The 26,282-nt window shown below is 49.5% G+C and overlaps 3 protein-coding genes across 7 annotated transcripts in view; 1 reads left to right on the forward strand and 2 right to left on the reverse strand.

The window, feature by feature from the left end:
* Positions 1-25,595, forward strand: part of Beta'cop (coatomer subunit beta') — a 106,847-nt gene extending 81,252 nt beyond the window's left edge. The window contains exons 2-9 of one of the 3 annotated variants that reach the window (XM_076828407.1): positions 20,669-20,827; positions 21,168-21,519; positions 21,593-22,531; positions 22,596-22,831; positions 23,022-23,360; positions 23,427-24,026; positions 24,100-24,405; positions 25,338-25,595. In XM_076828407.1, coding sequence (XP_076684522.1) covers positions 20,825-20,827; positions 21,168-21,519; positions 21,593-22,531; positions 22,596-22,831; positions 23,022-23,360; positions 23,427-24,026; positions 24,100-24,405; positions 25,338-25,376 — 2,814 coding nt within the window. In that variant the 5' untranslated portion in view covers positions 20,669-20,824 and the 3' untranslated portion in view covers positions 25,377-25,595. Of the gene's footprint in view, positions 1-20,528; positions 20,828-21,167; positions 21,520-21,571; positions 22,532-22,595; positions 22,832-23,021; positions 23,361-23,426; positions 24,027-24,099; positions 24,406-25,337 lie in introns of those variants that run through there. The other 2 variants (XM_076828406.1, XM_076828408.1) reach the window with 2 other exon arrangements.
* On the reverse strand, positions 590-11,652 carry LOC143377313 (aquaporin AQPcic-like). Of its 2 annotated transcripts, none has more exons than XM_076828460.1 (6): positions 11,242-11,652; positions 9,527-9,763; positions 2,151-2,338; positions 1,919-2,062; positions 1,385-1,838; positions 590-1,312 (listed from the first exon to the last, which is right to left on the reverse strand). In XM_076828460.1, exons 2-5 carry the CDS (start codon positions 9,660-9,662, stop codon positions 1,401-1,403), a joined length of 906 nt encoding a protein of 301 aa, XP_076684575.1. In that variant the 5' UTR covers positions 9,663-9,763; positions 11,242-11,652; the 3' UTR covers positions 590-1,312; positions 1,385-1,400. The 2 variants fall into 2 exon arrangements, with proteins under 2 accessions (XP_076684575.1, XP_076684574.1); XM_076828459.1 differs by having other exon boundaries at positions 9,527-9,671; positions 11,242-11,650.
* LOC143377311 (serine protease inhibitor dipetalogastin-like) lies at positions 15,815-20,141 on the reverse strand. Of its 2 annotated transcripts, none has more exons than XM_076828455.1 (8): positions 19,897-20,141; positions 19,646-19,828; positions 19,241-19,384; positions 18,382-18,534; positions 17,994-18,164; positions 17,565-17,816; positions 17,335-17,496; positions 15,815-17,146 (listed from the first exon to the last, which is right to left on the reverse strand). In XM_076828455.1, exons 1-8 carry the CDS (start codon positions 19,919-19,921, stop codon positions 17,115-17,117), a joined length of 1,122 nt encoding a protein of 373 aa, XP_076684570.1. In that variant the 5' UTR covers positions 19,922-20,141; the 3' UTR covers positions 15,815-17,114. The 2 variants fall into 2 exon arrangements, with proteins under 2 accessions (XP_076684570.1, XP_076684571.1); XM_076828456.1 differs by having other exon boundaries at positions 17,565-17,756; positions 19,897-20,129.
* Positions 25,596-26,282: the final 687 nt, after the last annotated feature.

Below are 26,282 nucleotides of genomic sequence, written 5' to 3' on the forward strand. Positions count from 1 at the left end.
CACTGAGTGGGCTGCACAGAGTGGCTCGGAAGTAGACGTTCTACCGGGATGGAGAATAGGAAGGGGCACTTTGTGCCTGGTTATATTTTTACCTCTTTGCAAATTCGACTTAAAAATCCACGTGACGCGAGCGAGGAAAATTGATAGGTGCGTTGGATTCGGCGTTAAAAAATACGTCGAAAGTGTGGAGAGAAGTTTTTCGGTACGACCCTTCGTTCTCGAGATAATCGCGTTTGAACGCGAGTGCAGGCGCCCGTGCGCGCGCCTTCCGAGTCGATTTACTTCGGAACGGAGCGCCGTGCGAGGAAAATTGATAGGTGCGTTGGATTCGGCGTTAAAAAATACGTCGAAAGTGTGGAGAGAATTTTTTTGGTACGACCCTTCGTTCTCGAGATAATCGCGTTTGAACGCGAGTGCAGGCGCCCGTGCGCGCGCCTTCCGAGTCGATTTACTTCGGAACGGAGCGGCGTGCGAGAAAAATTCTTTGGACGTTTTTGTTCATTTTTTAGCGACCTTGTCGCGTACCGGTCGAGTTTAGCGGGAATTGCGCGATAATGTTAAGGGTTGGGATTTGAAGAAAGACACTGTCCGCTGTTAAAACGTATCAAATTTATTTCTACGCGTCTCCTCTCACTAGCTGGCCTCTGAAACTCGGTTTTCTAGCTTTGCCCAATGCGGGTGGCATTTTGGAGGGCAACGTGGGAGCACGAAATTTATTCTAGGTAATTTCAAGGTCCCAGACATTCTGCTTCTTGTCTCGCATAAATTGCACAAATTACAGAGGCTCCAGATTCATCGAGAGACAACTGCTCTCCTTTCGTGCTCGACATTTGCCTCCAGAAATCTCGACACACAATTCACAGCCACCCCGTAGAATTTCGTAGTACCTCGCACATCTTCCTTCCCTTTTCCAAATTAATTTATTAAAAACAGAACTCTCCCGCCCTCTCGCGAGGCGCCGCGAGTTTCGAGGGAGGTTCCAGAGGCAATAGCACGGCGATCAGACTAAGTTACGCTCCTCGGGGTCGCGAAGCTGCGAAAAACCTTTGTACAAAAGCGATTCCTGCGCTAGGTCAGTCTATAAATCGAGAAGTCCTCGTCGCGTGGCATTCTTCTTGGCTCTCCCGTGCTCAAAGACGAATTTCCGTGGCCTTCGTGGATCGAAGCAGGCTCGAGCTCTTCCTCAGTCCCCCTTCTGTCTCTTCCTCGAACCGTGGCCACCGGTTTCCAGCGACTCGAGCAAGCGCGAACACGATTAGGATTTCTCGCCCGTGATTGTGAACCGTGGACCATCGGAATGCAATTTCGCACGCTACAAATGAGAAAGAACCGTCAAGGACGCGTCAAGTTAAGTTCCCTACTGACTGATCCCACCCAAGATCACCTGCATCATCCCCAATCTACGTCTCTACACCCCTGAGGTTCCCGCTGCTCTGGCGCTCCGGGATCCTCTTGCAGAGGAAGAGGCAGCGGTACAGAACCGCCGCGATGATGGCCCCGCAGATGGGGCCCACCCAGTATATCCAGTGGTTGACCCAGTAGCCGTTCCAAACGGCGGGGCCCAGGCTCCTGGCGGGGTTCATGCTGCTGCCTGTGTAAGGGATGAACACCATGCAGAGCACAGCGATGCACAGGCCGAACCTGATGGACACCGAGTCCGTGTTCTTCGCGTTCCTGTAGTCCCAGAGGCCACAGGCGAACAGCACCAACACCGCGGTGGCTAAGGTCTCCACCAGGAACCCCTGGTTGGCGGTCAGGCCGTTGTAGATGTCTGTCGCGCAGAAGGAGCCGGCTTTAGCTGGGGAAGTGGAGTACAGCAGCGTCGACGGTGTTATCAGCTGGAACAATGAACACCTGGTAAATGCGGTTGTTCTACTGGAAGAGATCGAAGGAACGATAGCGACGGGTGCTCACAGACCTTCAGCAGCCCGTAGCCCAGCAAGCTCCCCACACACTGGGCGCAGATGTAGAGCGCTGCCATTGGTAGGGACTTCTTCCCCAGGATCACCGCCGCCACTGTTACGGCGGGGTTCAAGTGGGCCCCGCTGATGTGTCCGACGCACTGGAAGGTGCCGGATGGCGGAACGTGTCAGCGAGATGCTCGTGGAACTTAATAGTTACAAGCGTGGGGAAACGTTGGCTCTGCTTACTTGTATGGCGATCATGACGGCGAAGCCAAAGGTTAGGGAGATCTGGAGATTCGAGGGGACCGAGTTCATGCTGCCGATGCAGCCCGCGCAGCCGATGAGCACCAGAATAGCGGTGCCTATCATCTCGCCTAGGCCTATCATCAGGGTCTCCCAGCCAGTGGCATCTTCTTGCATCAAGCTGCTCAGCCCTGGAACAGCGCAGGCGGTCGTTGAGGTTCACACGGGGTTGTTCTCGGCGGACGGGGCGGGGATTGCTCGCGTTCGATCGGCGTCATTGTCATACGGAACCTGGGGCGAGGTATACGCGAGCTGAGCCCGCGGTGGGACGTTTGTAAGGAAATGGGACGCACAGTCATTGCGATAGGCGCACTCGTCGGACGACGTCGCCGGGCTCCAGGCCATCTTCTGGATGGGAAGACGTCACATCATCGACGTGAACTTGCGCGCGCGTTTAAAAACATATCGACATAATTCGTAAGTATTTTAAAACGTGCGATGACAGAATGAAAATGCGATGCATAGTTGGAAGTTGCTCCGCAACAATTTCGGTATGTATACGCAATTTATGCTTTGCTTAAATTTTTAGACACTTAAGGGGGCGCCCCGCATTAATAAGGGTTTAACTTAAACGTAACTTAAAAAAAAAATTATTTCAAACTACCTTTGAGAATCAATTTATTCTTCACAGATTTATTATTTAATCATAATTTAAGAGGCGCTTGCGAATGGTTGAGGCGAGCTCAGCCCACAGCGAGAGTTTACTGTACAACCGATATTAGGATGGACAGGAGGGTAGAGCTTGCACAAACTAAACAAACAAAAATGCTCGTGGTACGTTCGAACCCATCGCTACTTTGGCCGAAAAATATCCCATTGCGGGGCATCGGTCAAGGGAACTAATTAGAGACGTTCTGCCTCGAATATAAAAAGAATACGAGGACAGGTCAAGCGACCGAAACGTGGCCTTTGAAAGGAAGAGGCGCCTTAATTTTATGCATCGCATGCGTGGCGGAGCGGAAGCGGAGGCAAAGGTTCGCCCCGTGAGCTTCGCAGGCCGATTCTCATTAACGTTTGATACCCCGACCCGATTCTGGAAATCGCGCGGAATAATATCGTGGCTGGCACGTGCGATGCGCTCGCGGCGCGAATCCGCGCTCGATCGACGGCAATTTTCTTAATTACGTCGGAGGCCCCCGACTCCGTCTCATTAAGGTAACCGCGGGCCTGCGCGCTCGATCGATGCCGCTTCCGCTTGGGATCGCGCGAAATTGCCTCGTTCGAGGCCCCTCCACCCTTCGAATATTTTATCGCCAATGGGCGACGGGAAGTCGAAAAACCGATCGTACAGTTCCGAACAAAAATTCGGTACCCTCGGGGGTTGCACGTGGATCCCTATGGGGATCTTCGATTCCAAAGTCTCATCGAATGTCCCTGGGTAGCTGACGACGCTACAAGTAAGGGTTCGCCTTGCGAGCTTCCGCGAATAACAGACATGGAATCGTAGATACGGTGTGGAAGTTGAAATTAGGCTTCGTGGTACTTTCGAAGGGAACTTTTGACGAGCAAGTTCGGCTTCCGTGCTTGTCGAACACAATTACTGACCGAGTAAACTCGCGGTGTTAAGGGTCAAGGGAATTTGCGTGGAAGTTACGCACGGCTGGCAGAGGTGGTACCTGGAAAGGATAGTCGCGGAAGAGGAGGCTCTCATTGCGAGCTTTCCTCTTCTCGAGGCCTCGACGATCCGCCGGGGAATGAAATTTTAATATTCTCGTCGGAGGATTACAATCTTCTGCTCCATTTATCGCGAACGCGATAATCTCGGGTCACCGTTACGTGTGCGTGCGCTGGGAATGATAAAAGCGGGATCGATGATGAGGAAATCTCGATGCAGAGGTCAAACAGTTCGCCTGGGTTCGATGAATCGATGATGGAGTTTTGCAGGGCGAATCCAGCTGATGCGATATTTCTGGATAAAATTATGAAATTCTAGGCGCACATGGAGGAATTATCAAATTTACTGCAACTACGCCAAAGTATTTCCCAAATTCATCCCTGAACGTCTCTCCCAATAATTCATTCGAGGAGGTAAAGAGGTAGAGGAGGGTTGTGCATGGAAGTGAAGGAGAAAATAGGGAAAGAGAAGTGAACACGTCAAGTCAAAGCACTGCCTAAAGACGCGCGGATATCAGAAGGTAGGACGAAACTGGTATATATACGAGTAGGCAGTTGAGAGAGCACTTGCGAGAGAGCGAGATCAGTACAAATGCCATCTAGCGGCGAGTCTGGAGGTAGCGCTACACACCCGTTTATACGCAACCACTCCACGTCAAGGTGTCCCGGTGGCTTTCGTCGTAGGATCAGCTCGATCGGAGGACGTTAACGGGCGATCACTGTCGCTCTCGATATGACGGATTCGTTAATGGAAATGGCGCGTGACACGCGATGGCTTCTAATTATATCCGGCCGGCACACGGTTAATCGCGAGAACTCGGCCGTGATTTTGGGGCGAACGTGCTGCTGCATACCGTCGCCGACGGAAATGCGTGCGACGGCGTGCAGCCGCACGTACACACGCGTGCGACCGCCTAACAGCAACTTGTCTACCGCGAAGTTGTATAAATCCCCGAGCCGGCTACGCCCCGGCGAGCTTGCCGCGAGTTTGCGACTGCGATTACAACAACCGGGCGAGATTTCACGAAATCCCACCCCCGACCGCCTCCGCCCGGCGGCGTAACGACGGAACGTAACAAGGCGCTGCGCGAAAGCGTGCCGGGACGCCTCGGAAGAAAGCGCTCCTCGATTGCGTCACTTCTTTTCTGTTTTATTCATACAGAGGGATTACTTCAATCGTTGCGCAAAACCGCGGCTTTTGTAATTCTGGGTTTCTTTTATCAACGAGGAAGTTGCTCGGGCATTTATGGACGAGAGCGTAACGTAGCCGGGGAGTTAAAAGTTTTCCTTTCGAAAGAGCGCGCTTCCGTTAGCGATGGTATCGCCGCGGCGTAATTGCCAGTGGAATTACGAGGAGCATAGGTGTTGCCCGTAATTACGATGAAAGTTACCGGCGGTAATTAGGGATCGAGAAAGTAACGCGCCCCCGATCGGGATCTAGAAAACGGTGAAAGGTCCGCGAAAGGAGGCGACGAGAAGTCATAGTTTTCGTATTTCCCTCGCGTGAACGCCGAGCACCATCTGCTGGTGGAAAGCGGAACGATTAGCTCCCTCGTTTATCGCCGCTCGATAACGCAGGGAAATGAGTTACCGACGGGGAGAAACTGTAACGATGGGAAAGTTCGACAGTAATTCATCCTTAGACGCGTCGTATTTCACGGAGCCTTCTGGAGCATCGTGTTACTCTTGGAAAGTCAGTGAATCGCGACACGACTCTCGGGAGTCCGCTCCTTTTTGGCTTATTACCGTTAACGCGCGCAGTGCGCTGCGGGAGAAAGCGCGAGTGGGGGGGACCGGACGCTCGGCTTAGGAATCGAAAGCAAAACAATAGGGGCCTCTCGAAGGGATGAGTAGAAAGTGCGCGTCAGAATCGGCGCCCGTCTCTCTCTCCGCAATTTAGCCCAGTAACTGCGGGCGATGCAGTCGGCGATTTAACGAGTGCACGCGCGCAAAAGCTTTCAAGATCGAGGACTGCTTCGTACTCGAGCGTTGCACGCTCCAATTAACGTCTCTTCCGCACTTTCCGCCGCGCGTTCACCCGTCCATCTACTCGCTCCGCGAATTCCCTGGATCGTAGGAAAAATTATCGCCGGCTTTAATTGAATCGCGACGCGAAAGTAATTTCGGCCCGCCGTTGCGTAAACTCGCCTTCTGCCAGGGCTTCCGGAAAAGCAGTGGCGACAAGATAACGACCGGTGCGTTACGAGGCAGCGAAATATCGTATTTCGAACTGTTACATAACCTACAAACAGCTAAAATTTTGTCGCGCTCCCAGATACCGCGACGGACGTCTTAAGGCTGATTCAGACACGTAGTTTAGTCGAATGACGAGTAATTTAGTAATTTGCCGTTGCTTTACTGAACTACTCGACTAAATTTTAGTGTCCATACACGATAAATTGCTAAATTACTCGCCACTCGATTGAATTACTGGTTATATGCCGTTTAGACCAAGAACAGACGTGAAATGGGCTTCTTCTAATTTACGGAAAGCAGAGCACGAGGAGCTGGGTTTTTGTAAGTGTTTAGAACCGGAGGGTCAGAAGTGACCCATTGAAAACTCAGCAGTGTAAAGGCTGATTCAGACGCGTCGAGTAATTTAATCGAGTGGCGAGTAATTTAGTAATTTTACGTGCGTGAACACTAAAATTTAGTCAAGTAGTTTAGTGAAACAATGGTAAATTACTAAATTACTCGAAGTGTCTGTTCCAGCTTTAAGTAACAATATGTATCACCGGAAATTGAATTTTACTAACTTCGCACCGATATTTACATTACCAACTAGAATCCAGGCGACGTAAACTAGAAACTCGCTTTTCGTCGCTGACCCATGACTCACGCTAAATAAAGAACGATCCATGAAAAGCCAACCCGTCCAATTAATCAGAGGCCACTCGATGCTTAATTAGCTACACAGCAGATCCCCGCGATAAATCCCTCTTATCGCGCAGTTCGATCGATCGGGAGGCGAGTAATATATTAATATTCGCATTTATCGCGATAAATGGCGAACCTAAAGCCCCGTTCACATTAATCAAATTACTCGACCTTATGGGGAGGATTCTCCTGTAACAGTTCCCGCAATTTATGATTTTTTTTTTAAAAAGCTGTTGTTGATATTGCACTAAACTCTTTTGGGATATAAGGAGGCGTCTTTAAGCTTGCAGAAAATATTTTTTTCACGTCGATCCATCCTTCTTATTATTTATTAATCACGACTCGCGTCGCCTGGACTCGAAATGTCCTTCAAACCGAGGTGGAGATTTTTTCAACTGGTAGATTCAGTCTCTGGGAATACTTGTTGACCAATGCGAACGGGGCTTAAAGAGCACACGTGCTCAGTGATGGGTACAAGTGTGACAGTGGGTCAAGTTCGCGGTGAACGCCCGGAGAGTGGCCACCAAACCGACACCATTCCACTCTGCCCCCTTAATTCGTCGTTTTTCACGCGATCCACGAGGATTAACGGTTCTTAACCCTGGCGGGCTCCGTGCCTTCCTTGACCCAATCGTAACGCTGCCGAAGCGTTAGTAAATAATGCAAAGAATCTCAGAAATCTAAAAAATACTTCACAAAAAAAAAAAAACGTCACCAAAACGGCCCCAGGCGCAGGGGTGCGCCCCGCAGCTGGCACCGAAGCGTGGCGTTTCCCGCGGAGGGAAGAAAGTCTGGCGAAAGTATCTGGAACGTGAAAAGCTAGAGAAACGCTGCGTATCCGGCCGATATCGCGCTGCGTTTTCGTCCCACAAAGGGCATTATCTCGCGGCACGCTTGGCATTCCCGGGCGCTGACATTTCAACCTGTTACGCCGGGAGATGTGGAGCGGCCGCGGTAACCAGCTCCGCGGATGAGCCTGCGAATTATCGCCGCGATAAGTCATCAGCCCAGGATGGACATAGCGGTTCGCGCCACCGAGGTGTCTTCTTCTCTGCTCAAGCGAGCTCGGAAATTAGATAGGTCTGCCGAAGGCTGAACGATGAAGGAGGAGCGACGATAACGGTGTTTCTGGGCAAAACTGGGTCTCGACTCTGCGCTGGCCTTTTTTCCTGCCCGGCGCGTGAGAAAAAGGGGCACGCTCGTGACTCCTCCAACTCTGTTACCGATTTCTCCAAAGGCAGACGTTAAAAAGCACCTTTGCTGGGGCGGATGCGGTGGCGGGAATTTATTGGAGGTGATAGCGTTGGGTTAGGTCAGATTTAAGTCTGGTTAGCTGTACATTAGGCCTACTATATTTGGGATTTTTTTTAAGAGAAACCCTCAAATTATATTGATTGAAAACTTTCTGCCTAGATTTGTACATACTTAGGCAACACTCGTACAGATTACACAAAGTTTAAATTTTTTATTTCAGGCAACTACAGCGGCTGATTTTATGCTAACCGTCCGCATATGATTTTTGTAAGGCGCTCTATTTGAAGCTCAATAACTCCGGATATAACCACGATTTTTGAGTACATTTTTTTTTGTTATATTCTCTGAAGATTGACAGAGAAAGCCACAAAGCTGGAAGTAAATATATTTAATGGTTTTGTTTTAAAAAATTCCCGAAGTTCGCACGTATTAATAAACAGAAAAAACTTCAATTTAGTAAGCACATTCTTTTTGTGACAAAAAAAGTCAACATACCTCTTTTTTAGGTGCCATATTGACATTGTGAAAAAACAATTAAAACAAATTGCAAACATTCTTTTTATTTTTTTTTTGTATAATATAAGAGTAGCTTAATAAATACCAAAAAAATTTATTTCATTATACGTCGCATTTACTGAGAAAAATATCTTTAAAAATAGCTTAATTTCCAGCGGTTCAAAGTAGAATGACCCCTTAAGGTTTACGGTAGGTTCGGACGCAATGCTCACTCTTTGGACCGCCCATCGAAGAGTGGGGTGTTCTGCCACGCGAAAACCAATTCCTACTGTTCCCTTCTTCCTCGTTCGTCGCGAAGCGTCGCAGCTGGCAGTGGCTATTATTTAACGCGATACTAATTATCTTGCTCGTTAACATAATGCTAATTCCTATGCGTTATTGCTCGCCTATCTATGCGACCTATGTGCGCTATATTCGGGAAGGACGCGAGATGCAGTTGGAACGTAGAAAAACGAGCATCGATTCTTTGAGAAACTAGAAACCGAATTACGGCGGTGGCCGTTCGCCCCGAGGAATGTTGCAACTTGCGCCAGTGATTAAAGTTTCCTTCGCTCTCTTTTCAGACCGGCCAGGATCGCGTTCTCCCTACTTTCTTCTCTACGAAGAAAGGCAGCCGGCAGGAAATCCTCGTCCTCTCGCCGTCAGCGAGCGAAGTCGTCGGCAAAAGTGAAACGAGCCCGAAAAAGTACCCGCGCTTGTCGAGCAGCCGCCTAATAACCAGCGACATGCAAATTATTCCGCCGTTCGTTCCTCGCGCTAATGGGACATCTGTTGCATCCGCGAAGTGGAGCCCCGCGAGCGTTCGACCCGCGCTCGGCTCCGAACCAGTCGCTTTCGCGGCTACGGTAACCCGATTTCGAGAAAATGCGCGCCGCGTCGCGTACTTTCCTCCTTTCTTTCGCCGGGCAACGGGAAGAACCGGCCCGACCGTCGCCTTTCTACTTGGCTCGCGCGATTTTCAGCCGGACCGCGTCGATCAGCCTGGCGTCGCGCCGCGTCGATTACCCCGCGGTTCGGAGACTCGGAGGCGACTTCCCCGGTGAGAAATGGGTACTTACAGGGCGTCTTCAGCTTCTCCTTCGCGGCCTGTAAGGTGGGGTTGGTCCTGAACGTGATACCGATGCTCTTCGACTTCCCCACGGAGTTATCCGTGATCCCGGGGGGTGTTATTATCGACACGCCGCTCTGCTCCATGTCTGTCCGCTGAAACAAGGGTATTATTGATTGAATTCTCACTCCACGGGAGGTGGAACTCGATCCTGTCAGCTGCGCAGAGCGTCCGACTGATCTTCCAACTTGAATTTCGATCGGAACCAGTAGTAGTGTCACTCAAACGCAGTTATTTCGAGAACTAGATAAGATAGGCAGGTGAAGTTTGGGTGGGATCGATTCGTCGTTAAAAAATACAGCGAAAAGGTGCTATGCAGTTTTTTTATAGGAGCCTCCGTTTTTGAGGAAATCCACTTCGAAGATGGGGCAAGCTGAGCTCGAGTGACGAAGACGTCGCTTTCAGGCTCGATTTACTCGAAAATGAAGGCTCCTATGGGAAAACTGTCTTCTATGTTTTCGATGTGCTTTGCAACGTGGAATCGTATCCCCTTCGGCTTCACCGCGAATTCCGATGCAGCTCGGTGCCAGGCTCGCTTAATTGCAGTAGTGGCACTTGAGTAAACAGGAAGTGTCTTCGCTGCGTGTCGCTCGTTGCGGGATTCTTTGTTATCTGGCAGTAAAATATAATTGGGAGTGCGAGCATGAAACAGAACTTCCAAACGCCTTATCTGCGAATTCGGAAGTCTGTCGCGCGTTCCTGCTGTAAATCAACTCTGACAAACCGGATAAACATTTGTAAATCGTTCGCGCAACGACAGCTTCACTTGCGGAGGGGAATAAATTAATTTGGAGCTGTAAATTTCGAGGGGATCGCAAATAAAGACTGCGAAGTAAAAACAAAAAGGGAGAGCGGGAGACAAAACTGAAACAATTAAACGAAAGCCTTGTAGGTGAAAGTATTAATAACTAATATTTTTGTTTTCAAAACACAACGACAGCGCAGATCAGGGATTTTCAAATACAATTTCCTAATTGCAAACTATTCGCCAAGACATAATTAATCGCGAAATCGAGCGCGAATCGATCAAATGAAACAAGACCGATCGCTCGTGTCCAACTAATTAACGCCCCGCGATTTAACGACACGGGCTCGCTTGGATAATGAAATTTTCGTCGCTGTCGAATCCAATCCCGCGGAAACGAACCCTTTGGCTCCACTTAATCGATTCGAGGCGCTCCCTGGCGCATTCGAAATCGATGGCGAGTCCCCGCGAGCTAGGCGCGCCCCGTTAATCGCGCGGAAAAATCGGCCGCCGCTTAGCGGGAACAGCTGCGGGCTGGCGAATCGTTTTCAGGAAGCGGGGACCGTTGTAAATTTCACAGTGGATCTGGCGATCGCAGGCTGCGCCCGTAATCCCGGCTAATCCGCGGCCAAGGATCCCCCAATAGCGATGTAATCTTTGTGTATCGCGCTGTAAACACTGATCGTTGCTCGTAATCGAACACTGCGTACCCAGCGCGGCAGAATGATCTAGCTTTGCCATATCAAAAGCTCCACCTCCAAGCTTTAAACTCGACAAATTTAAAATATAAACCCGCTCGTTATTCCGCTACCACCGCCTGACGATTTTGAAATTTTTCTAATTCACAGAGATCCACTATTCCTCCAGAAAGTTGGGTGAAATGGCCCCAAATTTTTACCCGCAAGCGGCCGAGGACTCACCTTTTGCTGCAGCTGAAGTGGAGGACGCAATCGGGTGACACGACGGGGGTGGAAATACTGTCGCGTAAGCCAGGTGCGAGTCGCTGAAGACTTTGGCGGTGGAACGCGATCAGGTGTGTTGGAATGTCGCGTGGCTTGGACGAGACTGAATCGTTTCGCGGGCCGCGTTTACCTCTATATGTAGAAACTCCTCCTCTGCCAGTCGAGCAGACGTCGTTCTCTCCCGTTACACGGCCAGCGACTCGCGTGCCGAGCGTCCTGTCAAATTTATCTGCCGCCGCGGCACCGTTTCGATTTCTCAGATTTTGACCGTCCCCCGCGAAAGAGCCGCGCTCGCTTTCCAGTACGTGAGGGCAATGCGGGCCGAGGCTGTCGGCTCGATATCTCCGCAAAGGTGGAATATAGGGAGATCCTCTGGCCGTGAACGTGAGCCCTCGCTGCCAACTATTCTCGTTATTTCGAGACGTACACCCTGTCCACCGAGTTGCGTAACGCTGAGCGTTTCACGCGAAACGGGCTCCTCTGAATCGTCAAATACAGCTGGTGACAAGAGCAGAACAAGTGGGAGAGTCTAAGGACCCCCGCAGGGGCCATTTTCATTTATAATGCAAGATTTTCTCACCGGACATCGACGCTGATTAATAGGGGAATACTATTTTATGGGCTAATAACGTGGCAAAATTTAGGAATTTTTTTTTAAGAAGCTAGCGTTTCGATTCATCTGAAATTTGGACCATGCTTTTATGCATCCTTGAGCAAGCTGCAGTTTATTTTTTACTCGTTTTTAATAATAAATATAGGAGTTATGCATCACGCAGCGCAAAACTCGTCGTTCGCTGGTGTGCACGATATTTACCTTCCAGGTAATCTGAAACAGAAAAATGAAACGGCGTTTTATTTTGTACATATGTAGCTTCAATTTGATGATCCAGGGTACCCTTAAGTTCTGTACTTCTTTTGTTAGATAAAAAAATTGGCGCAAAATTGGTAGCAAAAATTAAAGGATGAGACCTCTCAGTTTGAGGATTCTCCACACTGCTCAATAAATTTTTTTGTTTTTTGCTGGTTCGTCAATTTCAAGCTACATATTTATAAAACAAAACGCCGTTTCATTTTTCTGTTTCAGATTACCTGGTAGATAAATATCGTACACACCAACGGATGACGAATTTTGCGCGGCGTGATGGTCGATCACGCATAACTACTATATTTATGGTTAGAAATTAATACAAAAAAACTTACAGCTTCTTCAAAGATGCATCAAAGCATGGTCAAAATTTCAAATGAATCGGATCGCTGGTTTCTTTTAAAAAAAATACTAAATTTTGCTATGTTTTTAACCCAAAGAATAGAATTCCTCCGCGAAGAAAAATGACCCTTTTAAGAATTTTTCCGGGAATAATTTACAGCTTTCATATAAAATCGTTATTACCCACCTTTAGTGCAATATAGTTTATAAAGAAAAAAAAATTAAATTTGATTTTGGACCTGCTGTTCCATAGCTACACATTCTACCAGCGCACGTTAGGGGTTTAGAAGATTAATTAATATATTAATATTTATGCACGTTTTCCTCCTCAATTTTTTTGTATAGTCTCTTAGCACATTGCACTAAAGGTAGGCGATAAAACTTTCATATGAAAGCTGTAAATTATTCCTGAAAAAAAATCATAAAAATGGCTTACTTTTCGGGCTGTCACAGTGGTGTTCCCCTTAAGTCTCCTTCCCTAAAAAAATATGTACTGGAAACCCAGCACCCCGCTTCACCGACCACGAGAATTGGCAATCCCTAACGCCAACCTGAAAGTTTCCCCCATAGCGCGAATGGCAACCATTCCATCCGCAACAATCGCGATTTCTCGCAATCCGCGATCGACTGTAGTTCCCTCGCGAAGACGTTTTCAGTCGGAAATCATTAAACCCGACCGCGTTGCGTGACCGCGGATTGTGTCACCAGGTCCCCCTTTTTCCCCTAGCCGTTTCGCGCGCGTTTCAATTTCCACGAGCTTCCCCGGCCGAAGTCGCGGCAGATGGAGGAGTGATCCCTCGAAGCCAGCTCGCAACTCGCTCGATTTCGCGGCGGCCGTCGCCAGACACTAATGCCATGTCACATATTTGCCGGGACGATTAGTTTAATCATCGGTCGCCGCTACTCCAATCTGTCAGGGCGTACGCGCACTGTCAACACCGCGTCCTATCGTTGTTTACATGCGGCTGTATCGCTACCACCGATTCGCGACGGCCCCGATACCGCCGCTAATTTATACAGCCCCCATTTTTTCCGCGACTCCCACTCGCCTGGGAATCTAATCTCGGAGACGCTCTTTTTCGACCCAGTTGCGTCGCTCCACTGAAATAGACCGTCCGATTCGATGGATTTTAATCGCGGGCTTACTACCGGGTGGGTTATTTTAATTATTGGAGGGTGGAGGAGTTTTGGAAAAAGATATGCGAAGAGAAACCTGACTCCACACTCGTGGTTTCGTTTTCCCACCGAAAATACGAAGCAGTGGTATATTTTCTGAAATTTTTTCAGGTAGCTGAATCGGCGCTTCAAAAACACACAATTTAGAAAGAAGAATTTTTTTTCCACGCCAACTGGTTCCCGAGATATTCGACGAAACGCGGTTTCAGCGCCCCCACTTCGGGGGCTGTTTTCACCCCTTCAGCGTGGACGATTGGGGACGAGAAGGATACCGGTGAAGTATTTTATAGAGTACTACTTCTCAGCAAAGTTTCGTCAAAATCGATGGCCTTCGATTTTCCCACCCTTTCTTATTCCGAATATCGATTATCGGCGCCCATTCGCCGCGCAGAACGAGGAAGATAGGCGGCTGGAACAAACAGACTATCGGCATCGAATTCCTCGCGTCGATTAGGCAACCGTGGCGTCTAGATCGTTAGCCGACCGCATTTTGCATAACGCCAGGGGTCGACGACTCTGCGAGCAGGGATCGTCCTTTTCCTCGCTCGCCCCTCCAGCGGCGCGGAATTTCGCGGCGAAATTGAATCGTACCTTCGCTTCCACGTGGCCTCGTTCACCTATTTTCTACCAGCAGAATCTTCCGGGGAATGATTATCGGGAAGAAGATTAAAGGTCCCTTCACGCGAGAATCCTTTCTATCTTCCCGGCGTGCAGACTCTGGGAAGCCATTTGTTGGTCTAATTGGCCCTAAAACTGAAGCTCAGCTGAGGATAGCATGGAGCTGGGCTAGCATTGCTTTTGGCAAATGATTTTATCTGAAATACTAATCGTGTCTCGCGTGAAAAGGTTCTAAGTCTGCCTGCTAATAGGAAGCTTTCTGGAAGCTTCATCGCTGTTATCGACAGCGAGCAAGCTTCCCGGAAGATTTCCACAGGCTTTAATTGCGAGTAATATATGGGCTGGTGGGTTTATCTCGTCAGAGTCCAGTCAGAGGGAAGAATAGAGGTCGTCGACGTGTAGGAACTGGTTCGGTCAGCTTCCTGGATACAGAATCCACTAGAAATCGAGGGGAAGTGGACTCGAACGAGCTCAGGGGGGGTGGGGACGGATATGGGAGGCTTCTTGGTAGCCGGAAGTGGCGAAGTCTGTCGCCGAGGAAAAGGGAAAGGAATTTCAATTGATTCTCTTTGTCGCGTGCTTTGCAGCCGGGGAATCATTTCGAAGAGGAACAAAAATTGAGGGGTTAGACCACCTTGGCCAGGCCAAGAAATATCGCATCTTTGGGAATTTATTTCGAAGTGAAAAAACACTTTTATCGATACAATATTTTCAACGAAGATAGAGACATCTTTGAATGATATATATATACAATTTTTTCTCACGTTTTCTTTAAAAACAAAAAAAAATTCTATATCAACTCTGACCAAGCTCCCCCACCACTGGACAGCCCCTACAGCTTAATTCTCAAAAACTTCAACCGTCCGCGAAGGAGCCAGCCATTAGGTGATCCCCGCGAGCAACAGTCCCCTTCAAAGACACTTTTCTTCTCGAGGAAGCTCAGCGGACGATCGATCGATCACGTCAGCCGGCCTGATCGATGTCCCCCCCGCCCTCCGCGCGACCGCGAAAAAATCCCGTGATCGATGAAAGCCGGGGTATAGAAGTCGGGCCGATAACGCTCCGCGGAAGGATAACGGGTGAAAAAGCGTCGCCTAGGCGGTCGAAAAGCAAACGGCGATAAAAGGAGAGGTCGGATAAATAATGTATCCGGGCGTAATCGTTGCCTGCTCGGATCCCCTTTCGTCCACGACGCCTGGAAAGGAGCAGTAGGTCAGTCGATCCTACGGCGAATGCCGAGACCAGGTGTTTTTCCGCGGTGCTGGAGCCGCTGGGACAAATAGTCGCCCTGACCTCCTCCGATTCTGCGGCAAACGCGGTCGACGGCGACATCCTTCTGTCCTGGGATGCTGCTGGGTCGCCTGGCGGTAGGCAACCCCGTACTTTCGTCGGGATGGAAGCTCGAGCCCCTTGGGCAAGGCTACCATCCTCGCCGAGGTGTAATTGGAAGTGTTTTATTCGGCGTTGGGAAGTTTGCGCGAGACCGGGAGGTCAGTGGAGGCTTGGAACCTCCAGCGAAGCACTAGTCTCTTGTTTCTATGTGATCGTTGGGTGAAAAACGGGTCAAGATCGGTAAACAGGCGGGAGCAAACGCCTCCGTAGACCTAATAGAGCCAGCCGATCGTGTGGCTAATCCCCAGGCGCGTTAATTGACCGACCTAGAGCGTGAGGACAGGTTAATCCGACGCAGAAAATCCAGAATCGTGGATTAATCTCCTGGGGAGACAGAAGTCGGTTCGTCGAGAGACGCCGAGTAATTATCGTGTCAGCGGCGCTGCTCCTATCCGACGTTAATTCATCAGGAATCTGTCCTCTGGCTGGCTGCGCCGGTGATAATCCACTTATGCGGCGGCAAGGTCCCGCGCGAGACGGAGAACTGTATGTCAAAAGTCAAACGCAATAAATTCTTCCACGTGAAATGGTTACGCGTTGCCCTTACGTGGGAACAGACGCGAAACTCGAGCAGGAAATACGAGTTTCCTCAGGAATTAACCATATTTCTGCTGTTTTTCGCGAAGTCCGGATTAGGTAGCTGCAAACACGAAGCGTAGTCGATGCAAGTTTGTAAAAGTGAGTCGAAAACGTGGAAGAAATTTTTCAAGTAGGACGTCCCGTTTTCGAGATAATCGACTTTGAAGAGCGCGCGCGCGGCGGCGCGTGGTGCACGCATTCAATCTTGATTATCTCCAAAACGAAGCGTCGTAGGAAAAAAATTCTTTCAACGTTTCCGTCTCATTTTTGGGCGACGAATCACTTTCCGCGCTTCATTTGGAATTATATATTTAATATATACCATAGAGATACAATGCGAATTTAGTCCAAACGTGTATTCACAAAAATCATATCGACGTCCTCTCGAGACATCCTTCGATTCTCTTGAAAATTCATGGCCGACGGACGCTGTCGACTTCGTTAAGGTCTCCATCGATATCCCGCTGCTCGTCGTGAGAAGATGAAAAAGGAAAATCCCGGGAAATAAAAATGGCCATATGGACTCGGCGAGTGACATCACCCTGACGAAGAATGAAATATTGGGATCTGATAAGTCCTTACGCGGCTATCGCGCGTTCATCGATGCCTTCCGAGTATAATTCAACGATCAATCGCCGGTGAGAAAAAAGAACTCCGCCGTTTTGGAGCAGATTTCAGTTCGCGTTCGTTCTCTCTCTCTGAAAAGCACAATCTTCTAACGAGCTCGTGAGAAGAAGATGAAGATTATCTTCCAGAGGAAGATCCAGGAAACGTCATTCAACCTCGGTTCTTCCCGCGATGACGCAATGCAACATTATGTAGCACACGTGGGTTAATCCATGAGAATCGGCCTCGTCCTTCAGCAAGGTCCATCGTGGACGAAAGTCAAGTCTGTGGAGAAGCAACAGCGGCTTTTAAAATCGACGAAGAGGATGAATAGCGTTCTTTTAAATGAATTCGAAGTGGTCGATGCAGGGGAAGCTGGAGGGCTAAGAATCACAGATAAAATCTCCTTTTGTTGAGTCAATGGAGCGTAAGTGCTTAGATAGAAGACGGTTCAGAGACACTTTGCGGCTCACTTTTCTCTGGGAATCGTCTTCTGCCGCACCAGAGAGCTTCCGGGCTCACGTAGGACACCCCGTCGCTCCCACAAACCGGTAGTCGGAGGTCTTCTTCCGGTATAGACCCGCAGGGGTTGTCGTCGGGGCCAGAGCAGGGTCCAGAGTGCTTCGTGAACAGATCTGGCGAGAAACGAAACGGTGAGTTATCATCGACCGGACACCGAAGGACTCTCTCTCCGTGCACTCACATTTATTTCGACTGGTCTGGCATTGCAGGTGATGCATGCTCCCGTACGTGACCCCGTCGCTTCCGCAAACCTCGTTCCCCAGGGTGGACGTTTCGTTGCCGCTCATCAAGGTCGCGTCATCGACCCTAAGCCAGGAGCAAGACCTCTGGGTGCTCGTGCCGCACTCCTCGTCTGCAACCAGCTGCTTCAGATCTGGGAAATGAGGTCCTTTGATATGGCTAGTTCCTCTAATTAAACCCGACGCTCCAGATCCTTCGACAATTCCAATACAGAAGAAGTGGAAGTAGAAGTAGACTGAACTTCTCGAGTAAAGAAAGTGCAGGGACAATGGAAGCTCCCGTAGCTCCGAAGCCCAGGGACTAATCGAGGATGCACTTTGGGTAATTGGACTAGAGACGCCTACTTGCATTCAATCCCATTAACACCTACCAGCCTCGTAGCAAAGGAACTCGAATGGGTTCGAGAGGGTGACTCCATCCGAGGTGCAGACGGGGTTCCACTCGTATCTGCTGCGAGCAATTTCGCACACTTCCGCGGTGCTTCCGTAGACAGCGTGGACGTCGCGAACGGTGCAACCGCCGTCGTGCAGGATCTTCAACTCTGAAACCAGGGGAATTCCGTTTGAGGAACATCTGCCGGAAGGATTGCAACTATGATTTGTATGCACACTTGGGCGCCGAAGCGCGCAATTTTGTTGCTTATACGACTGAGACGGTCACGTGTCGCCACTCGAAAGCTGAGGCAGTCAGAGAGTTCTGTTCGGTAACGAAGAACGTAGGCTATAAGGCTTTACATAAGACCCCCAGCAACCGCTTACCGGTGTTACGCCGTTGCAAACACTTGACCTGAGCCGCGTTCTGGTAGGTGAATCCGTTGCTGCCGCAGACAGGGTTTGTTCCGTAGGAAGCGGTGCCGTGCCTGTAGCAGTAGTCGAAGTTCCCACAGGCACTGTGAGACGCCACTGTCACGTCTGCAAGGATAGAGTGGTAAGTATAACTATATGTCAGAAATTAGAAGCTTGATGGGAAGTTAGTACCGATCCTAGACCCCGATGAAGAATAATTTAAATCAAATCCGAGTAGAATCCAAACTCTACTTGTGGGAATAGACTTTGGTAATTTTTTCGTTTTTCGAAGAGCCGCAGAAAAATTTCCTCAGATGATGGGATTCGAACCCACGATCTGCGGATCCGCTGTGTAATTGGCAGCCGCCTAACCAACTCCACCGAAGTCGTCCCTCCGAGTTCTCTTATTCCGAATTCCCTTTTATCGAGATTCCTGATCCCACATAATACAGAATTTGATCAATGATTTAATTAGACCTAAAATCCTTCGTGCAAGCAACGCTGACAACTGGTGTGGTATGATTTTCAAAAAACTCGAGTTACTCGATATTTTTAGCTGGGGATTTCCGACGTCAGATGACAGAGCCCTGCCAAGCACACGAAACGCAACAATACTGGGCGACGTGAACGCGTAACAACGAACTCGCCGGAGTTTGCAAGCTGAAATTTCGGTCAGCCCCGAAACCTCTCCAGCTCGGCCAACTAAATTCACCGGCTGGCTGCACCGTCGCCGCCGACCAACTTTTCCCAACTTTAATCCGTATTAACGGCGCGGTAAATATACAGGACGTGCCTGGGGGGGTCCTCCAGCCCGGGGATTTGTCGTACTTACTCCGTAAACGCCTGTAATTAACGCACAAAAGTGATTCCAGATTCGTGTAAGTGGCGCCGTCCGATCCGCACACAGGCTCGTACAGGATGTTCGTCTTGCAGTATTCGTCCCCCGGTAAACAGGCCCCGGAATGCAGCGTTGCCACTGCATCGAAGGAAACACATATATTACTCCACGCCTTTGTGTCGTTCGAATTATTCCGCCGAGTAGCTCCTGCCATTCGTCGAGAAATTAAGTACCCCGCGCCTACGAATCGTGGGCGGAGAAGCATGGGATGAAAAATTCATGCGACCCCCTATGCAGGGCTCGTGAATGTTTAACCGCGCCGCAACCTAACCTCGGATAATTGTGCCACCAGTAGTGGGTGAGAGAGGATCTCGTTGTAGGGAGATTCGGGTCACTCACCGTTCTGGAAGTTCTGATGGTTCGCGCAATCTAGGTACAGGCTGTTGGCGTAGGTGACACCGTTGCTACCGCAAATTGGCCCACCGTAAATGCGCGAGTTGTTGAAAATTTCGCAGTCTTCGTAGAGGATCGCTTTGTCCGCCCACGATAAGCACCATGCTCCCTTGGACGCTAACAGGATGCCTGAGAATTCGACTTGCTTCTATTTGTACGGAGATTCTTAATAGTTAGAAGGAAAAGTGTTCTTTTACCTAAGAATGATAGTATCCGCTTCATGGTGGGTGCAGGAGCGAGGATTGTGAAAATTGTTCTTCGGGAGGCTTTTTATATCCAGGATTATCTCTATGTGTGTATCTTGTCGTATCTATACCGAGTATTTGGGTACTCCGAATCATTGTTCTGACACGCAAAGTGGCTGTACTTTTCGATTTGTCCTTTGGCGCACGTGCTTTTAGCGTCAACAATCGCAGCTCAATCGCGATGGAATGCAGTTCTGATTATCTTTTCGATCCATTCCCAGAAATCACTTGGGAATGGAATATTTCATAGGTAATTGGTATCTCTGATATACCTCTCGAGGATAAGGTGTTATTACCTACAGAACAATTGCAATTTCTGTTATACCCCCGGGATAAAACAATATTACCTACGGAATAATTGTAATTTCTGTTTTACCGCCTAAGGAAAAAACAGTATTATCTACGAAACAATTTCAATTTCTTTCGTACATTATTAATTAGAAATTAATCAAGTACAGTACCCTTATTTTCAGCTCCACGGATTAATCTACCACTGCAATATTAAATGCAAAAGAATTTCAATACGAAATCCGAGAATTCATAATTCCCGCCATTCTCCTGACGACCACCACTCCCATTCCACGAATCACTCCTAACCAATTGAACTCGTATACATTTCACGATATTGTGAGAAAGTACTTGCATATCATATCCTAATTAGCCACGCGGTTAACAGTATTAAGTAGAAAGGATCGGTAGCTTATTACATTTATCGATAATACAGCGACGAGCATCTGGTGCATGTGGACGCCATTTTCGCTTCGGACATCGGCCACGTCTCAACTTGATGGCAGGAGATTTAGATCCATTAATGTGTTCTCGTCGTTGAGTCCAAGCCGTTGAATATCCTGCGAATACGAAGCATCGTACAGCGAACAAAATGGTACGTACCTCGAGATCGGATCCAGAATACTCCAGAAACTTATCCCACCAGTAAACACCTGTGGACACTGTGTATTGACAGTGCACCTCCTGCTCCTGACACGTCAAAATATCCAATCCTTCGTACCACGAAAACAATTGCCTCTTACCGTGACAGCCTACTCTCGTAATTTCTGATTAACACTTTCATGCACCTCTATCAACTCCAATATCGATATTCAAGAAATATATTACATTTCCAATGTTCACATAACCTCCGAATAAACTATTAATAAGCTCCCACGTAGCAATCAATAACGATGCTCCGATGATTTATGACGTTCGCACTCCCTTTATTCTAGCCGCTCAGGTTAGATATCAAGCGGAAGCTGACCGCTCGGTCGGACAGAGTGAAGAGCGTCGATCTCCATCCGACGGAGCCATGGATGCTCTGCTCGTTGTACCAGGGAAACGTCAACATATGGAACCACGAGACCCAGACGTTGGTTAAGATGTTCGAGGTCTGCGATCTGCCAGTTCGCACAGCCAAATTCGTGCCCCGTAAGAATTGGGTGGTCACTGGCTCCGACGACATGCAGATCAGGGTGTTTAATTACAACACTTTGGAGCGGGTGCACTCCTTCGAAGCGCACAGCGATTACGTCAGGTGCATAGCCGTGCATCCGACGCAGCCGTTCATATTGACGAGTAGCGGTAGGTATCGTCGCGTTTGTCTGTTCTCTCTCGTGCTGCTGGAGGTTTCAAGTGTTCGAACGATCTGTTGCAGACGATATGCTGATCAAGCTGTGGAACTGGGAAAAGGCGTGGATCGGGCAGCAAGTCTTCGAGGGCCACACTCACTACGTAATGCAAATAGTGTTCAATCCGAAGGACAACAATACGTTCGCCAGTGCCTCTTTGGATAGAACGGTGAAGGTGTGGCAGCTCGGCTCGTCCACTGCTAATTTCACACTGGAGGGCCACGAGAAGGGAGTTAATTGCGTCGATTACTACCACGGTGGCGATAAACCGTACTTAATATCCGGAGCTGACGATAAGTACGTGAAGATATGGGACTACCAGAACAAGACCTGCGTGCAAACGCTGGAGGGCCACACGCAGAACATCTCGGCGGTCTGCTTCCATCCAGAATTGCCTATCATTCTCACTGGCTCCGAGGACGGAACCGTCAGGATATGGCACGCAGGCACGTACAGGCTGGAATCGTCCCTGAACTACGGGTTTGAAAGAGTGTGGACGATTTCCTCTATGAAAGGCTCGAACAATGTGGCGATTGGCTACGACGAGGGCAGCGTCATGGTGAAAGTTGGCAGAGAGGAGCCGGCGGTCTCCATGGATTCGTTGGGTGGCAAGATTGTCTGGGCGAAGCACAGCGAAATACAGCAGGCGAACCTGAAGGCTCTAGGCGAGGAAGCCCAGGACGGCGAACGACTTCCATTGGCGGTGAAGGACATGGGTGCCTGCGAGATCTATCCGCAGACCATCCAGCACAATCCGAACGGGAGATTTCTGGTGGTCTGTGGAGATGGGGAATATATTATTTACACGTCGATGGCGCTGAGGAACAAAGCATTCGGCCAGGCGTCGGAGTTCGTGTGGGCGGCCGATTCCAGCCACTACGCTGTTAGAGAAAGCAACACCACCGTGAAGATCTTCAAGAACTTCAAGCAGAAGAAGAGCTGCAAGCCCGACCTCGGCGCTGATTGTAAGTTTAAAGGTCGTTGAGATTCGTATCCTTCATCTTTTCTAAGCCACACTGTGGCTTGCAGGCATTTTCGGTGGATTTCTCTTGGGAGTATCATCTGGGTCTGGCCTATCCTTCTACGATTGGGACACGCTGAAGCTGATTCGCCGTATAGACATTCAACCGACTCACGTTTACTGGGCCGAGAACGCCTCTCTCGTAGCATTAGCCACGTCCGACCAGTACTTCATTTTGAAGTACCACTCGGACATCGTCGCGAACGCTCCCGAGAACGCGGAAGACATCGAGGACGCGTTTGAGGTAGGTGATCCACTAGTAGCCGGTGTTGGGCATTATTCGACTAATCTTCGAATATAAATTTCGAATAAAATGAATAACGATTCAATTTTTATTCGAATGTCTCGAATACAAATTTATTCGATTAATACCCAACGCTGCTAGTAGCTACGATAGAGCGATATGTTGACAAGCTGCACGTGACGCGTTGCAGATGGTCGCCGAAATGAGCGAAGTGGTGAAGACTGGTCTTTGGGTGGGCGACTGTTTCATCTACACGAACAGCGTGAACCGAGTGAACTACTTCGTTGGCGGGGAAGTAGTGACCGTCTCGCACTTAGACAGGCCGATGTATCTGCTCGGATACGTGCCCAGGGACAACAGACTTTACTTGTGCGACAAAGAGCTGTCTGTCGTCTCCTATTCGTTATTGCTGTCTGTGCTGGAATACCAGACGGCTGTCATGAGGAAGGACTTCGAAACCGCCGACAGAGTGCTGCCGACCGTCCCCAAGGAGCATCGAACCAGAGTGGCGCACTTCCTCGAAAAGCAGGTTCGCATCTCCCAGCTATCATTCAGATCTGATCCCAAGTAGACATTAACTGTTTCCGTTTAACAGGGCTTCAAAGAGCAAGCGTTAGCAGTCTCCACAGACCCAGAGCACAGGTTCGAGCTGGCCCTAGCGTTAGGGGATCTCGCCACGGCTCACACACTCGCGAAGGAAGCGAACAGCCAGCAGAAGTGGCGACAGTTAGCCTCCCTGGCCACGCAGAAGGGTAAGCTCTGCCTAGCGCAGGAGTGCCTGCACCAGGCGCAGGACTTCGGCGGGCTTCTGCTGCTCGCCACCAGCACTGGCAACGAGACCATGATCCGTAAGCTCGGCGCGGACGCGGACGAGACCAGCAAGAACCACATCTCCTTCCTCTCTTACTTCATCCTCGGGGATCTCGACAAGTGCCTGGACATCCTGATAAAAACGGACAGGATCCCGGAAGCCGCGTTCTTTGCGAGGACCTACGCGCCCAGCAAGATCTCATCGATCGTGAAGCTGTGGAAGGAGAAGCTCTCCGCGGTGAGCGAGAAGGCCGGACAGAGCTTGGCCGACCCGGAGCAGTACGAGAATCTGTTCCCCGGGTACAGCGAAGGTTTGAAGGTGGAACAGTTCCTGAGGGAGGAGAGCAAGGAGAAGATTCCAGCGTCTGCGTTCCCCACGGTGCAGGTAAGAGATTCTTCTGCGTATGACTGGCAATAAAAAGCGACTGTTTAATCGAGAGATTTTCAATTTCTTACAGGTCAATATCGACCGAAAGCCTTTCGAGGAAGTATTAGCAGCCGGGCAGGCCAACCAATTTAACTATAAAGCAGGTAGCAGCACTGCCGGCGAACCGGAACTGCCAGCTACCGAGGCACTAACGAACAGGCTACTAGATCTGGATATTGGTAAAACGGTTCCTCCATCCATCGGCGCACCGACCGCGCCCGAAAAAGAAACGAAGACCACCACCAGCAGCTCCAGACCTCTCACGGTCGAGGACGACGACGACGACGACGACGATCTGGACCTCGACCTCGAAATCGACGACACCATCGACACTACTGTAAGCCTCTTACATTAATGCTGCTTATCGCACAGTGATCGATTCTTTATTTCTGTTTCTTTGTGCATGCTGGCGTGAATAAGTGCTTCTGGTTGGCAAAGTAAGTGCGCACGCGCGTAGCGCAAGTAGCAGCAGCAGGACCGGCGCGAAGTGTTTTGCTTGAAATTTGAAAAGCCCGCGGTAGTTTCACGCTGAGCCGCAAAATCACGGGAATAGGCGAATCGAGGTCAAACGGAGGAGAAAGAGAGCGCAGGGGAGAAAGGCGAGCAGGAGGGGTGCAAGTAGATGGCTTAATGCCCTTAAATACGGGCGCGTAACTCTAGAAGGGTATTGCATTACCAAAACAGTCGAAAGCCGACTGCACCGCGCGCGCGTGTGCGTGCACACAGCTATCGATCCTGCTCGATGCGCGTACGTGAACACGTTCCACCTATCGGGCAGAATGAACGGGGCTCGTTAAATGAGCGTGAAAAGGGCGAAGGTAAAAAAGAACCAGGCGGGAATAAAGCTCACAGCGTCCTTCTCCTTTGCATCTTCCTGCTATCAGAATTCTGTTCCTTTGGAAATATTTATTTCTTATAAAACTGTTAGAAACAGTTGGTGTATTATTCCTTTTAGCTACTTTCTTATAAATTCCAGTCACTGGGGTCGTATAGCGCGAAACAACTGCAAGTAGCAAACGTTGGAGGAGGAGGTTTAAGGTTTGTTGACTTCGCGCCAGTCACGGTTCATTTACTTTACAGCCTTATTGCCATAACACAGAGCCCACTCGAGTCACCCTCTTGGCGTACCTTTTCCATCATTTCTGTACTTTATCACGCCCTCCTGTTGCAGCAGCGTCGCGGCAGTCATCGTGCCCATTTTAAATTGCACACTCCTCCGGGCTTTATTTTAAAACTGTTACCGAGCGTTGGATGTGGTTATTGTTGCAGGGCGTGAGTCTCGACGACGACCTCCTCGAAGAAGATTAACCCTTCGGCTGGAAGGCGAGCAGCTTGCGCGCCGCAAGTGCAGTTTCCATTCTCCTTCCGTCAGTCATTCCCCGCGAGTCGACCAGAGTCGTTTAGGGTCAAGTATTAAAGGACAGTTCTGTGCGCGAGTGTTTCTATTAAACGCATAACACCATCTGTACACGCGGGGCCTGCCCGTGTACCGGAGATTAAATATATTGTTAATATAATTGGACAGTACCGCAAGGTTTAATCACTGTCGCTTCCTTCCGCAGCCAGGCACTCTGCTACAGGACCCGTTTACTTCCCTAGAGCTCGACTAAGTAGAAAGCGCATAAGCTTCATCCGTGTGCGCAACAGAGAAGAAGGAGCGCAGATCGATTGTAATTGTTGATCCGTATATGTTTCTGTGTTTCATAACTGTAGAGCGAGGAGAGCAGAGACCTCCGGTGATAAGTTCCTGGGCGCGAAACATCGCCAAGTATTCGTGGTCGCTGCTCTCAACGTGGAAGAAAGAGCGTTGGCTCTTACAAAGAGCATAACGACGCGGACAATTTGTAGCAGAGTGTCAACGAAGCCGTTTCTATTTTCGTGACGACACGCACCGCTATCTTCGCGCCACCTCCTCTCGTTCTTCTCTGTCTCCACCTACTACTCCCCCTCCGCATCGTCGTTTTTCAGCGGCGACGGTCGACGGACGGTTGCACCGATTCCACGATGTAAATTTACACGCGATTAATCCGTCCTCGTCTCCCCTGTCTCTTGTTATCGTGACACGCGATTCCTCAATCCTCTCTTGAACGCTTCCACATCTGATGAACGATGAAAATAACGGGGGACGAGACGTAATTGCGCCGACAAGTATAAAGTAGAATGTTAGCGAAGATATTATAGTCGAAACGAAATGGATTGCCTGTTGAAAACCAC

Source organism: Andrena cerasifolii, chromosome 15, assembly GCF_050908995.1.
Source record: "Andrena cerasifolii isolate SP2316 chromosome 15, iyAndCera1_principal, whole genome shotgun sequence".
Lineage (NCBI taxonomy): Eukaryota > Metazoa > Arthropoda > Insecta > Hymenoptera > Andrenidae > Andrena > Andrena cerasifolii.

Excerpts from the sequence above, each read along its gene's own strand:
- LOC143377311 (XM_076828455.1), bottom strand. The coding sequence starts at position 19,921 with ATGAAGCGGATACTATCATTCTTAG. Across the intron at positions 18,535-19,240 it reads TAATTACAGGCGTTTACGGA|ACGTGACAGTGGCGTCTCAC; the intron begins GTAAGTACGACA and ends CTATCCTTGCAG. Across the intron at positions 17,497-17,564 it reads CCAGACCAGTCGAAATAAAT|ATCTGTTCACGAAGCACTCT; the intron begins GTGAGTGCACGG and ends GTTTCTCGCCAG.
- LOC143377313 (XM_076828460.1), bottom strand. The coding sequence starts at position 9,662 with ATGGAGCAGAGCGGCGTGTCGATAATAACACCCCCCGGGATCACGGAT. Across the intron at positions 2,339-9,526 it reads GGAGAAGCTGAAGACGCCCT|GGCTGAGCAGCTTGATGCAA; the intron begins GTAAGTACCCAT and ends GCGCTGTTCCAG. Across the intron at positions 1,839-1,918 it reads TGGGCTACGGGCTGCTGAAG|CTGATAACACCGTCGACGCT; the intron begins GTCTGTGAGCAC and ends TCATTGTTCCAG.